The following is a 15043-nucleotide window of genomic DNA, read 5'->3' on the forward strand; positions in this document are numbered from 1 at the left end:
AGTGACTGTTTTAGTTCTCTGACAGGAAAAGGTTCCTTCAGCTCCTAAAAACTGGTTGTTTTTTGGTTTTATATTGCTTTAATAAAAGCAGAGTTTGGATAATTAACATAAATCAGTATTCTATTTCAGCTCAGACACAATTAACCTTAATGATAATTCTGAATTATTTATTTGCCTCTAATTTCTAAAATAGTAATTAATAACTAATCTGACATAAAATAATTTTGTTTTCACCCAAAGATGAAGCTTTTCCAAAATCACTTTAACATACCTTAAATCATTGAGCCGACAAAGCTCCTCTCTTGGATACAATATACTCAATCTCCAATTTTAATTATTTTTAATGCCAGTCAATGTTGCTGTGTATGAAAGTAAAAACAGTAAAACAAATAATCCTTAATGAGTGGCATGTCTGGAATACTAAATTCCAAACATTTGAAAATAATACTAAAAAAACAGAGTTATTCCTGGAACACCTCTCTCAGACTGGCATGTTTGGGTGACACTGGTAATTCTTACTGGTTACTTTTGGCCTTTTAAGTACTTAGTTTCAATTGAACATGAACCAGTAAGAGAACAATAAAAAGAACCTCTATATGCTATGACTGAGCTCCATCCACTCTTTCATTGTACAAACAAAAGGAAGCTGTTCACTCCTCTTAGGAAGATGATAGTGAGAATGTTGCAGATAATTATTATTTTTTTCTATAACTAACCTACCACAACAAAGCAGTAATCACAGGAATCCATTGGCGTTTCACCATATTTTACAGACCTTACATGCGATGCACACCACTTTTCATCACTTCTCATGTTCCGACATGAATGCCGTTATCTTCACCCCCCCCCCCTTTCCTCCATCTTGTGCTGTCCAGAGAGTTGGATGGTGATTAGCGTTGGGATTCTGGGACTCTGGCCTCAGTTTTCATTAACAGCCATAAACACAGTTCTGCTGCACCGCAGAGACCGACCACTTTCTTCACATGCATCTGAAACTATGTGTGTAAGGGTCTTTTTTTAGAGGTGTGTATGTGTGTGTGTGTGTATGTGTGTGTGTGTGTGTGTGTGTGTGTGTGTGTGTGTGTGTGTGTGTGTGTGTGTGTGTGTGTGTGTATATACAACTGGGCAACTTTTGTGAGTGCTTTGATGGTGAGAGAAGCAGAGGGGTGTTGTTTATCATAGCATTAATTAAGCCCACAGTTTGGCTTTAATCAGTATATAACAGCAACCCTGAGGATGGAATGTTCTCACGCAAACTTTTTCAGGTCTTTATTGACTACATAAGATCACGTACAAAGACCTAACCAAGATATTATTATGGGATGAACAGGGACTGAAAACTCGAACGCACATTCTTTGGCCATGCTCACTCTCGTTGATGCATTAATAGTCCATTTCCATCTATCAACACTTGCCTTATGTCATGTTTATCACCGTCAGCAAGTTTCCCTGTGGTTAGCAGTAGCGGTTAATCTCGTACAAAGCAAAACTCCTGACTGATCTCATCTGTCAGCCTGTCATTCACCACTACAAACCCTGAACCAATCCTACCACACATCTCACCCCTGTCTTACGGCCCTTGTATCCTTTTGCAAGAAGTCTCTGACAGAGACTTCACTGAGATTTTGATTGTTAGCAACAAAACTTCTAAGTCATTTTTAAATATGTTCATCCTGTTCAGTGTTGGGTAAGGTGGAGGGTCTGAGAGGCATTGGGTCTGTTTCTCTTGCAAAGACCATTATTTTTATTTTTTTTGAAAATGTGATAAATAAATGTAAACCATGTCAATAAATGGACATAAATTATTCAATTTATGTCACGAGCCAAACTTTAATTGTATGAATGGATGAACTTGCTCAACATAGGAAAACGTAGAGTGCAGCTATAAATATATATATATATATATATATATATATATATATATATATATATATATATATATATATATATATATATATATATACTCACACCCTTCTACTCAGTTTAAGCACTTTTCAAAATATTTTCAGTGTCATCTGAGAAGTCCAAGATAATGCCTTTTCAAGAGAGGATTAATGCATTGTGTTTTGAGTGACATTGTTGGCTGTCATCATTGACAGGTCTGTTCCAGGTTTTCAGGATTTTTATTTGATGCGAGATTTTCTTGGTTTGGTTATAACTACCCTTAGTAACCTGACCAATATTGGAGTGCTTAGGGCAAGATTTTACATGATGCATCAGTCAAATGATCCAAACAACATGTTCATATATATTTTCTATTCTATTTTCTTATCTTATCAATCTAATTTCAAATTGTTTGCTTATGTCTCATAAATTAAGTTAAGTCACAATTACAGGTGTGCCACTTCTTTTGCTGTGACAGAAGCATTTTTATGCTACAATTATTTGTGGAAATAAAGCCTCAACCAAAAGTGAATGCACCTTTTTAAGTTAGATATAAGATGTACGGAAATCACCGTGGGAGTTCATGTGTTCTAAACCTGCATGCACTGGTTCTCTGAGTCATTTGGATGGTTGGATAGATGGATGGATGGGTGGGATGAAGAATGGATGGTATATAATGCAAGGTATCCAACTGAAGAATGAACAAATAGATGGATGGAATGATCAATGGTGGATGGGTGGACAAACAGATTGAGAGATGGTTGAATGGATTAATAGATGCATGGATGGATTGAGGGTCTGGTGGACCTCAGATGTTATAGAAGCAGTATTTTCATAACTGCATCCATCACAAATTATCAGATATTGTAGAGATTCTGCAGTACTGACCAGGTTTCTACGACTATCTTCAGATGCATCGGAGGATATTTGCTGCTTGAAGGCTTTAAACACACACACACACACACACACACACACACACACACACACACACACACACACACACACACACACGCACACACACACACACACACACACACACATCCCCCAGATCTAACAGCAGATACAAATTTAGCCACAAAGTTCGGGTGACCGCAGCCCAGACGTGTGAGCATTTGTGTGTAACCAGGTGCTGAGACGTCAGTGAAGGAGAAAATTAGTTGGAAAATGACAACAGTGAAGCTGTGTGGACAGATTCAAACTTCAGAAAGTTTAAGCTGAAACCTTTTGGAGAAACTTCAGACACACCAAAGCTATTTCCACTTCACTCACTCATTTCGGTGAGTTCATGATATTTAATAATCTAGATCGTAGTAGTGCTTTGTCTTCTTCATAATAACGCTGGTCATCTTTGAACTCAAAACTATGATGGATGAATAAATCATTACGAGAAGAAATTAGAGAAGATTAGGGGAGAAACTTCCCTAATCGGTGCACAGACGGGCTGCTGATTATGACATTATGGTGGAGTGACATAAAACCCTTGCAGCTTTATTCAAGAAAGGTAAGAGGTCCCAGGAGAAGTAAATATGACTTCAAAGAGCTGCTGGTGTTTAAAATGCACACCTGGTTAAATACAGTTCAACACTTCGGCATTCAGAGCCCTCAAAGGAATATATCTGGCCCTGCAGCCATTTCAAGCTGTAAAAATACATTTCACTGGAGCCCATTTTATAAGGGCTAGTATATGAAATCCTCTTCTGATAATGAGTCTAGACATAATTTGATGCTTTTGTTCCTTAATGATTTGACTATCTGGGCGAAGGTGATTTTCTTAGGGCAACATAGTAAGAGTTCCTTTTGTCTGCATAATTTATACTTATATATATAATGACTAATGACGCTAACATGTCAAAAAACAGTGTCACTAATTCATCTCATGCCACTTGTAAGTAGGCTGTAGGAACTGTGATGTTGAGGGACTGTTTCTCTTTTGAAGGCCTTGACCTTGTTCAAGCATTGCATCATGGACTCTTTTTAACAACACCAGCTTTTAAATTAAGGAACTTCGTGGCCTCTGTCAAAACCCTGATAATGTGTGACATATTACCAATGTATTAATCATTATTTCACCTGCTAAGTTTGAACAATCTTAGTTTAAATAATTGCTGGCTAATTTAAACAAATAGATCAATGGTATGTGTGGTCAAAAGAAGGCACTTATGAAAGAAGAAAAATTTTTTTTTATCCTGTCACAAACCTTTTTCTCCATTCTGAGATTGTCCTGATGGTAAATAAAACTAACCACTTACAAGAACCCGACAGAACCCATGTTCAAAACCTCAACTGTTTCCTAAGTGTTTTAAAAAAAAAAGAGCTGTCTAAATATGAGTTTGATAGATCTGAAGAAAATAAATGGACACATTCAGTATAATATAGATAGCTCACTTCTGAATTTCCAATATTATAAAATTACAACGTCAAATCTATCCTGCATTAACATTAGTTTACTGTTTTGCAATTTAGCAGTTTAAATTTAATTCCATGTATGTGCTCAATTAGGCAGCCTTTAATGAGGTATTCATTTGAGTCTTTTACAAAAAAAATTTTTTTTTTTTTACAGAACAGGTAACAGAATTCGGGCCAGAACATTTAACAGAGGTCAGTTAGGGTCAAAGCAAAAGATGTGATCTGGTGTTTCAACAGAGCAATGAGAGCAAGAAAACAAGAAAAAAAGTGAACCTAAAACACACAGACCACTGTTGTAGAGTGTGACAGCACTTGTTTATTGTAATAAAAAACTCTGGATACAAATTACATTCACAGGAACGGCAGCAGGACACCAAGCTGCTCTGTTTGATTCCTACAGCAAACCAGTGATTACTACACATATTCAAACTCACACACCGTTTTACAGCTTTATATCCCATAAACATACTGGCATAATTCAAACTAAACACACGGTTGCACTTACAAATAATCAAGCCTTTGATCTATGACCAATTGTCTGTTACTAAGCGGAGGTACAAGCCGACTGAGTCCTACACAGATTAATTCACTGGAAGAAAACGGAAAGAGGAGAGCTGAATGGCAGCTTGGAGTTTAGGGGTTTCATTAGGAGGTCAGCAAGGAGTTTAATTGCCTGGATGGCTGAATTTAGCAGTTATCTTACATGGAACTTGTAAAGAAAAGTTATCAGAGAGGAAGAAAGAGGAGGAAGAGGTGAGATGAAGGTGGGTGGTTTAATATATGGTGTATAAGTAGAATTCAGACAGAAAGAGGGCAAGATTAATGACTCCACAGTACATTGTTCCACAAAAGAAATTGAATGGGGAAACCCCTTTTTTTGTAATTCACTAATTGTTTTTCTTTTTAATACACTCATTGTGTGTACATTTTGGTCATATTTGAGTTTTTGTCAATAACAGTACACAATTGGAGACCAGGGTAAAAGTCTAGATTGATAAAAAAAAAAAAAAAAAAAAAAAAACTATTATAGGAAATTAATTAACTATAATCAATGTATATAACTGCTATTTTGGCAATTAATGATTTTTTTTTTTTTTAAATTAAAGCTTTTGTTTGGAGGTTTCTTCCCCACAGATCAGCCATTTATTAGTAATCTGACTCATACTACAAAATAATGTGCCCCCTATACTGATCTCTTTTATATAATTTAGTAGCCTTTAGGGTTTTTGATTTAAAAAGAACAATTAAAGCTCAATGTATACATATCAGAGGGAGAAGAGCTGCCATTAAATGATAGATGGGTTTTTGTTGGGGATTATTTGTCTATCGTGTTTTTCCATCAAAGTGGTTACAGTGGTCAACCTGGGCTGGTTCCAGGACTTTCCTGGTTTTACAGATTTCTCAGGATCACACTGCTGAGATACAGCTTGTTTACATACATTATTGGATGTGTCTTCTTATCTCTGCAAAGAGAAGTCTGAACAGCTGGAGTCTGATTTCTAAACACTTTTAAAACCAGCAGTTGCACGTGAACATTTTTTTAATTAATAAGTGTCACCTCTGGTATTTGATCTGTATTTATGAACATTGCAAACAAGAATTGTACACACAGCAGGAGTTATAAACACTAGGTGGCGATATTAAAGAGCCACCCAGAGCCAGTTTATAAATTAAATCAATCGTAAAAGCTGTGAAAATTATTTTTCATCTACATTCTCTCTGCGTGACATTAAAACAAAACATTGTTTTGTCCAAAAACGAACAATAAGGTGAGGAGGCAATGAGATCATATCACTTTTTGCTCGTGTTGGAGCTCCAGACTTTGGTCTGAAATAAGGCAGAGTACACAGAAAACTAACTCAGGAGTTTTAAACAACAATTTAATCGGTTGCTGGTCTCTATAAGTTCACTTCCAGCACCAAATGAAAACAGTCCTCTCCCCTGTCCCAACAGAGATGTGATGCTGTGACAGAAGCATTTTTATAGTGCCATGTTTTGAGGAAACAATGCCACCAAAAGCACTGGTTTGGTGGGAAAAAAAAAGTAACAAAAAACACTTGTTGCAATGAGCTAAGACACTGTTTGCTCAGATAATATAAGTTGGAAAGATATTTGTTTTCTTAAGCGTTTATTTCTATTGAGAAAATCTATACAATGAGAGTTTCTAACCCTACAAATGATCTAGCACCTTTGCACAGCAGAGTTCTGATTTCTTACCAAGATTTTCATAATTCCAACGCTTCCACTGTACGTGCAAAGCCTGGTGCAACAACCACTAGATCAACCTCCATATCGAACACACAGTGAAAACTGATTTCCATTTATCTTTAAGAACAACTATAGGTGTTTAAGGGTGCTCTTTTAACTGTGCCTAAAATGTCCCATGGCAGTAGTGTCAATGGAGGCCAGAAGAAAGACTGTTCCTGAAACAATTCCTACCAGAGTTCCTGTTGGACTGTGAGAGAAGGCGTGTCGGCTGATTAACTGCCAGTCACCCTGTCCTCCGAACCCTGACTGTCATTTAACAACTACAGGCACCTGGGCAACGAAAATAAGAAAAATAAAGTTGAAAAAGCGACTCTTCAGTTCTCAGAGAAATGCAAGCTGCAAAAAAATACAAAAAAGAGCAAAGAAGGCCCATAGAATGAAGATATTTTACTTTTGTCCACTGTGATTAGTCCATTTGAGCTTGAGTATCATCCACAGAGAGAAATGAGCTGCAAATACCTCCACCCAAACAAAAATCAACTCCACTTCCAAAAAAGTGACCTACCAAGGACATGGCAGGGAAGAAAAGAGGCCATTAAACCAAAAATGATGAATTCTTTGTTATTCGGGTCAACTTCTCTTACAAAAAAAAGGCTTTCATCTATTTTTTTCTGATGTGATTTCCATCCTCAGGAATTTGCAACAAGAAAGTGAAACATAAAGCTGAAAAAAGCAGTTCACGACCACAGGCGAGAAGAGAAGTAGAAAAAAAATCCTCAGAACTGCAGCATAGAGGCAAAAAAAAAAAACCTCAAAGACTTAATATGTTCTCTTTTTGTAATCTGGAGGAGGAAAAAATGGAAGCTTAAGATGCTCTTTGTGTCTTTAGTTTTGTCTTAAGGCAGTCTGATTTGTCCAGCCCCCCTCTCCGGCCTGGTGCTCGACGACGCTCCACCTATAAGAGGATAGATACGAACGTCTTACACCTCTGGTAACGCAACGCAGTAAACATTTCCATGCAAAACTTCTCATCAATGAGGAAAAAAATGTAAAAAAGAAGGATCAATAAAACCTGTAATTAAAAAAAAAAAAAAAAAAAAAAACACTGTATTTAACTTTGCAGCAGCTTGCAGAGTCACAGTAATTCTAAATAAACTTAGAGACCATTTAAGTAATGTAGAATTAACTGAAATGTGCATGAACTCATACTGTCCCAGCTAAATGTGGTACATATTGGAACAAAGAATCAGCTATTTATTTATCTCCATCACATAAGTGGTAGAAAGTAAAATGGTGCAAATAAGCTCATACACAAAAATGATTTTATGTTGAAATTTTCTTTAATGTTTTGCTAGATACTTTTTTACATTGCCTTTGTCATTCTTTATGTGGCAGATGAGCTACTTTAACTACCACTGTGCTACTATACTCAGCAAAAAACATCAACAGCAGTGGATAAGTATGTACACTACAAAAAAGATGTATCATTCTGAACACTTGATGACTCCTTTTATACATGCAATTTAATTTAGGAATTACAGCAAATTCTTAAGGAAGTTTTAGTTGTTATTCTCAGTGCAGCCCATATCCTGGAACTTACAATATACCTTTCAGAACATGCATGATTCTTTGTGGAGTTATCAATTTACGTTCCTTGGAATTATAAGTTAATTTGTAAACTAAAGTAGGCTATAGGTTTCTGGAAAATACACTAAGTTGATGGAAGGTAATATGTAACTTTCAAAAGAAATTGTTAAGTTTCCAGAAAGTAACAAGTAACCTCTGATTAAGTATAATGTTATATGTTAACTGAAATTTGCCCTGTCCTCAAAATATGCCTGTAAGTTCCTGAAAAATTCCCTGTAACAATTTCAGAAAGTAACCTCCAACTACTAACTTAGTATCTTAGAAGTAAACTTCTAAGTTACAAAAAGGTTACTCTCAAGTTTCAGAAAGATAACCTGTACGTTTTGAAAAACAGAATAACATTTCACAGAAGGTAACTTGGAAATACCAGGAAAGACCAGTTTACATGCTATTTTTTATACAACCTGATTCCTAAAATGAGCCTGTGAGCTCTTTGTAGACTGTAAGTTACAGAAAGACACCTTCACATTTCCAGAAGGTAACCCATGAATTCTAGGTATTTAACCGGTAAATTTGGAACAGTCTGCTGTAAATTTCAGACCATACCAAACATTTTGGTAGGATAACCATAAAGTTTTGTAAAGCTAACATTTCTTTAGGGAAAGTAAATTGTCAGGTTTTGGTAAGTTACCTGTCAATTTAATAAATGTAACATGTACATTTTGCTAAGATAACATGAATATTTTTGGAAGGTAACCAGCAGGTTTGATAAGGTACATTGTATTTTTTGTAACCAATAAGTTTTAGAAAGTTACTTGGTAATAACCTTACAGGTTTTTTTTGTCACTGAAAGAAACCAGTAAGTCCCAGGAAAATACTAAGAACATCCTGAGATGTTGGCCTGTCAATTTTTGAAAGTAACTTAACTTTCTGTAAGGTATCATGTACGTTGCAAAAGTATAACCTGCATGCTCTAATCTAAATAAATGGCATTTCAAGACAACATTAAGTAGATTACAAGTAACTTTTAAGTTGGGGGAATACAAACTCTAAATTCCACAAAGTACAATGTACATTTTAAAAAGATAACCTGTATAGTTTTGAGCTCTGGCAGAATCCAGTGGAGTGGACAACGATGTACATGTATGTTTAAGCAAGTTATCTGTTTAAGCAAGGTGGACAAGGTAGATATACCCCAAAGTGTTTTGAAGGCATTTTCAGAGACTGATAGTGGCATTAATTGAATATTTTCTTGTGCACTTACTGAGGCTGTATATTGTATGTGCAATAGGACATAGACAGAGTAAGATCTGTTATAATGGTCAAATGTTATTACAGCAGAGGGAGGTTCAACATGGCAGTCCACTTCAAATGGGGCCCGACAAGTGTACACAATGTATAATCTTTTAAATACGATAAATCAGTTTAAAAACCTTTGATATTAGTAATTCTGGAACATACACACATCAGCACACACATGCCCATCTAGTATATACATATACACATATCCCCCACCATTTGTTTTCACTTATTTTTGAGGGTAATCTTTTGTTGACCTGCCTAGGTTGTACCACCTCTCGCCGAATGACCGCTGGACATAGGTGGATGGATGATGAATGAATGGATAAATGAGAGTAACTCCACGAAAGTGAATAAACTAAACAAAACACTCAGAGGTCTTGCTTCTGTGAGTGATGCTAACCAAACAATTCAGTCTTTTCGATCAGCAGATGTTGCTGTCATGCCATTGCAACTTGCTTCAAATCATTGTTGGTGTGTTTTGTGATGGACAAGGCTTTCAGTCTCCGTGAAGATAGGATTCAAGCAACTCTACAGACATGAAGAAATACACACCCACACTCTATGGTAAGCTGCAGGGGTTGCAGCTGTTGACTGTTGTGACGATGCCTTACTTTATGTGAGTGAGGCCAGATTTTATCTGAGGGAAAGAGGGATGTTTAATGCTCACAACCCAGATCTGACACGTCCGTTTTCAAGCATCTCAGCCGTCACGTAATCCATTCCCTCCGTCTTTCATAATTTAACTTATCTCTCCTCTAAAATTCCAGTCTCTCCCCTGAGAAGTCCTTCCCCACACTCCTGCCTGCTTCCCCCTCCCACTGAGTCAGCATCTGTTAAGGAAGAAACCCGCGGTCAGGCGTCATCCTCATTTAGCACCTCCTCCTCCACGCTACCTGCTCCAGAGGTTACCTCCCACCAGGCATGTTTGTAAGACATCAACCTAAGACATCAACCTTCCCTCGAACCAATGCTCTCTCTCTCTTTCTCTCTCTCTCTCTCTCTCTCTCTCTCTCTCCCCCTTTTCTTCCTCCTCCTCCAGATGTCGTTGATCCTGGGAAGTGGGTCACAACAGCGTTGGATCAGAGCCAGGTTGCACAGAGCTCTGAGGCACAAGCTGTGTGTAATTTTAGTGTAGGCCAATATTTACAGGGAGAATAAGAAATGAGACTGCCGATGTTTGGCGGGCAGTTAAAGGTCCTGATTATCTACAGGACGCTGATCAGACACATGTTAAACGTGCTCAGAATGAAGGGCTTGGATGTTTCATTAGGACTCATTTAAAGGAACTGCAGATTTTATAGCATAGAGAAAGAAACTTATCACACGTTTTTCTTTAAGCTGTAATAAATAAATATTAAATTGCTTTAATTTGCAGACTATTAAGAACAGCTAGTTCTCAGTAATGCTCTAATAACAAGCAATGGTTGCTCAAACAAACAAACATGTACAATCAAGGAGTTGATTTTGACTTATGCCTCTGCATACATTATTGGAGTTGTGCTCATTTATCATTGGGTAATTCCGTCTGCAGGCACTGGAAAATCCTGACCTCAGACTCAGAAGAGCTGAATCTTGTCCTGGCTGCCTCATATTCAGGTACAGACTGTTCTAGAACACGCAGATTGTCTTGGCTTGAAATGGCAAAGGGTAAATGGCCTGCACTGGTGCAATTAGGGCCGGATTATCCATAAGGGCCAGTAAGCCAGTGCCCAGGGGCACCAACCATGGGGGGGCATCACATGACACATGCTTTAAAAATATATTTTTCATAAATTGTTATATTATTTACTTGAAATTGTTGAAAGACCATGCATTATTCGTTTTGTGAACACTGATGTCACAATTATAATAAATGATAAATAAATCAAGATTTTTTTTTAAATGAGATATTTGAATATTGCTCACTGTTCATATGCCTACATGTAGTTGTCTATATAAGTTAGTAAATAGTAAGTTACATTACAGAAATCCCCTTGATTATGTCTGATGTTTTTGACTGGAGGACAGCACGGGTAATGGGGGGGGGGGGGGGCTTTGAGGTATAGTGCCCATGGGCACCACATTGTCTTAATACGGGCCTGGGTGCAATGTTTCATCAAGTCCTGAGGACCCCCAGCACTTTACACTACATGCATTAATTCACTCATTCACTCACACATTCACATACTGACAGTGATGAGCTACACTGTAGCCACAGCTGCCCTGGGGCAGACTGACAGAAGCGAGGCTGCCATACAATTTGCGCCACCAAGCCCTCTGACCACCGTCAGCAGCAAAGCAGTTGAAGTGCCTTGCCCAAGGACACAACCACTGAGACGGTGGAAGCAGATGTTTAAACCAGCAACCCGTCAGTTACAAGACAAACTCCCCAGCCCCTGCACCACTGTTGCCCACAGATGGAAGATGGCAATAGAACCACATTTTCCTCAAACAGGATCAATGACTAAGAGCAGCCCTGAGTCCAACTCACCCTTGGAACAAGCTTGACTTGTGTCAAGAATGTGAAAATGATAAATTTCCAGCAACACTTGAAGTACTGGAAACAAACTGTATTGACAAACCAATGAATTTCAGCTTGTGGCTTTCATCAAGGTGACCCTGCTGGAGTCCTCACATTACTACATCTTGGTCTATCCACATGCACCTGGGAAGGAGATAAAGCTGTGCTAGGGACTTTTGGATCTCTGTCAAGAATTTGCTTTTATGTTTGGTACCCAAGGACTTATTATCACCCAAAAGCAACCTAGGTACCACATACTTCTATAACGCTCCCTCATATAGTCACGAGCGGCATGGTGTTTAGCTTTCTTCAGATCCAAAAAAAAAACATGTGTGAGCAGGACATCTAAGTGTCCACAAGCCCATCAGCATTTCCAAAAGTAAAGAAACGGTTCTCTTTTGTTAAGATATTGCAAAAATTTCAAGGTAGATTTTATGCTTTACAATACTTTGCAGAAGGCATAAGGAAGGCTTTTAACCAAATATTAAGTCAAGAAGACGTTTTTTCCTTTCATTGCCTCTTCAACAAGACTGTCTACATATTTTGTGAGTGAGTAATACACAGCACAGCTTAGAAAAATATAGAATTTACTTGGCTCTCATTTAAACAAAACTGCATGCAGCTTTTCAGTCAAGAACAAGCTGAGTTTTAGCAAAATCAGTTTTATTACAAATAAATAAATAAATCAATAAAAAGGTAAACCCAGAAGCAGGACATTTCTCTCCATCTGTTAAGTTGAAAACATATTTGGGGAGATGGGCTTGGGGTGTGATGGGGGCGATGGGAGATGCTTTTAGTGAGGTTGATGTTTGCTCAGAAGCCAAAACAGCAGTCAGCTGTGATTAACATGACCTAAATCTGACCCAGTTTGGGTCTGAGCTTCATATGCCTCAAACTATCTGGGTAATGATAAGATATTTACTATCTGAAATAATGAGATCAAGACGGACTGACCCGAGGCAGGGATGAAGCGATGTTTCATCGCCGAGGAGGAGGGTCTAAAGTCTCAACTATGGATTACACACCGATCCTTTCATAAAACATCATTGCAACTTTGTCACGCATTGTCAATTGTAGAAAAAAGTTATTCGGGATGTCATGTACACTTTAGCAACTGCAGTGGGTTGGACGGAGGTGGACACCTTGTGCAGCTAGGTCTCCAATAAACCCCCAATGCAGAAAATTAGTTTGTGGTCTGACATAAATGCAAGCGCAGAGTTTTTACTTATACTGATACTGAATGTTTATTGTCATTGAAACAACTACAATTGAAAGTAAGGTGCAAGCCTTTCCAGTGCAGACATTGAAAAAAATATATATATAAAATAATCAGCAAAGAAAGAAAAAATAAATGAACACATTTTAGAAAAGAGCAAGTCAAATAAATATGTGGCAGCAAAAAAATAACCAATGGAATTTCCCAGTGGCAATGGCTATTGCACAGTGAAGATTACACATTACCAGATATTACATGTTTTTTGGAGTGGAATATGACATGGCAATTTTATTTCAATGGCATTCATAGTGCTAACAAAGGTTAGGTAGAAACTGTTCTCAGTCTGTTTTAAATCAGGCATGTCCAAAAAAGTGAAATGGTAATTCTTATACCCAGGTGAGCAATTGAAAACCAGAACAAAACTGGAAACAGTTCCACATTCAGACCAAGGCTTGTTCAACCTTTCTCTCAAGGGACACCTGAGGGTTCTCCTGTTTCACAGGAGGACAGAAGAAAGGTTGAACTAAAGAAAATTTTGGAAGATTCCGTTCTGAGAAATCCAACATCAGACAGCGTAAAGCAAAAGGTCAGGTGTTCTCCTTGTAAATATAAATATGTAAGCTGTTTGGCCTTCTCATACGCGAAAAGAGAATTTCTTATCAGACACAGATCTTTGCCATTGCCTCCACTGTTTTCATTTACTCTTCACAAAAGACATTAAACATTATCTAAATGAAATCCAGCACCACACAAAGAGCTGTTAAAAATGATAAATATGTGTTTTTTCCTTCAAGGACGCTTGGCAATTATGCCGTACCCTGAGCTGATTTGTATGCAGCCAGTATTGAGGCTGTTTTCTCTTTTAGTTTTGGTGGGGTATTTTTTAAGATTATGACTTCTAGCAGGCAACACTAATGGAGCATGTGGATAAGGCAACGGTTCAATAAGAAGGTCAAGAAGTACAAATCCGCATCAAAACAGAAGGAAAATCCAAGATACGTTTAATATTTAAGAATGGCCAGAGACTGTGCTAATGTCACGTGGGAGTGAGAACCTTCTTGAAACACAGAATAATAAATCACATGTAAAGAAAAGTTAAATGAAATAACAAAAACATAAAAAAGCCATGACTGAAAATGGGTACAGACAGTGTTCTTCCAAAGTGTGGAAGGTTGGGAACATAACTTCCAAACTACAATTTGAACAATTTCCAGGCATATGCTTTTTTTTTGCATACCTCTCGATGTATAACCTCATATTCATCTCTGTAGTACAGTATTTTACACAGTGAAAAGGGGTACTTTTTTTCATCGTTCTAACTAGAAATAAAGAAATATTGATTCTAAATCAAATATTCACAGAATTAAGGTCAAAGGTGAACTAAACTGAGAAATACATTGTTTGAATAGAAGAAGGATCTCTTCATTCTCTTCGTTTCCAGTTGGTTCGGGGACCTCAGCGTATTTTAAGGAAGAGAAAAGCAGCATAACGAAGAGCTCTTTTAATCAAACCTTCAGTCCAACTGCTGATTTTTACATCCTGCCTCAGTGTCCAAACCTGAGTCTGCAGCCTCCAGTTACAATGGAGTGCATAGCAGGAAGCAGATGCGAGGGTTTCTAAGGAATGTGACCGCCGGGTAAGTGTTGTAACTTACCTGAATAAAAGAGAAACTTCAGAGGTAAACAAAGTGGCCGTGTGGCACAACACGCGCTCCGTCTGACAGGGCGAGAGATAATGCTGCGGACGTTCTCTAGCTGTGCGCTCTTTTCACAGCTCCAGGCTTCCTTTTAACTCTGTCCACAATATATAAACACACTGGCACACGTGAAGTCTGCTGACTGTTCGAGAGAGCCCTACTCTTTCAACTCTGTTTTCGTCCTTCGCCGGGTGCATCTAAAAAGCAGGCGCTCTTCTAATAAAATATGTACTGATGGTGAACC

General features: G+C 37.8%; 1 protein-coding gene across 5 annotated transcripts in view; it reads right to left on the minus strand.

Moving 5' to 3' along the window:
* pcdh1b (protocadherin 1b) overlaps positions 1–15043 on the minus strand; it is a 229581-nt gene that overhangs the window by 50727 nt on the left and 163811 nt on the right. For 2 of the 5 annotated variants that reach the window (XM_036132436.1, XM_036132435.1), the window contains exon 5: positions 4587–7453. The exons of the other annotated variants lie outside the window; for them this stretch is intronic. In XM_036132436.1, coding sequence (XP_035988329.1) covers positions 7395–7453 — 59 coding nt within the window. In that variant the 3' untranslated portion in view covers positions 4587–7394. Of the gene's footprint in view, positions 1–4586; positions 7454–15043 lie in introns of those variants that run through there. 5 annotated transcript variants of the gene reach the window in all.

The sequence above is a fragment of the Fundulus heteroclitus genome, unplaced genomic scaffold (genome assembly GCF_011125445.2).
Source record: "Fundulus heteroclitus isolate FHET01 unplaced genomic scaffold, MU-UCD_Fhet_4.1 scaffold_51, whole genome shotgun sequence".
NCBI lineage: Eukaryota > Metazoa > Chordata > Actinopteri > Cyprinodontiformes > Fundulidae > Fundulus > Fundulus heteroclitus.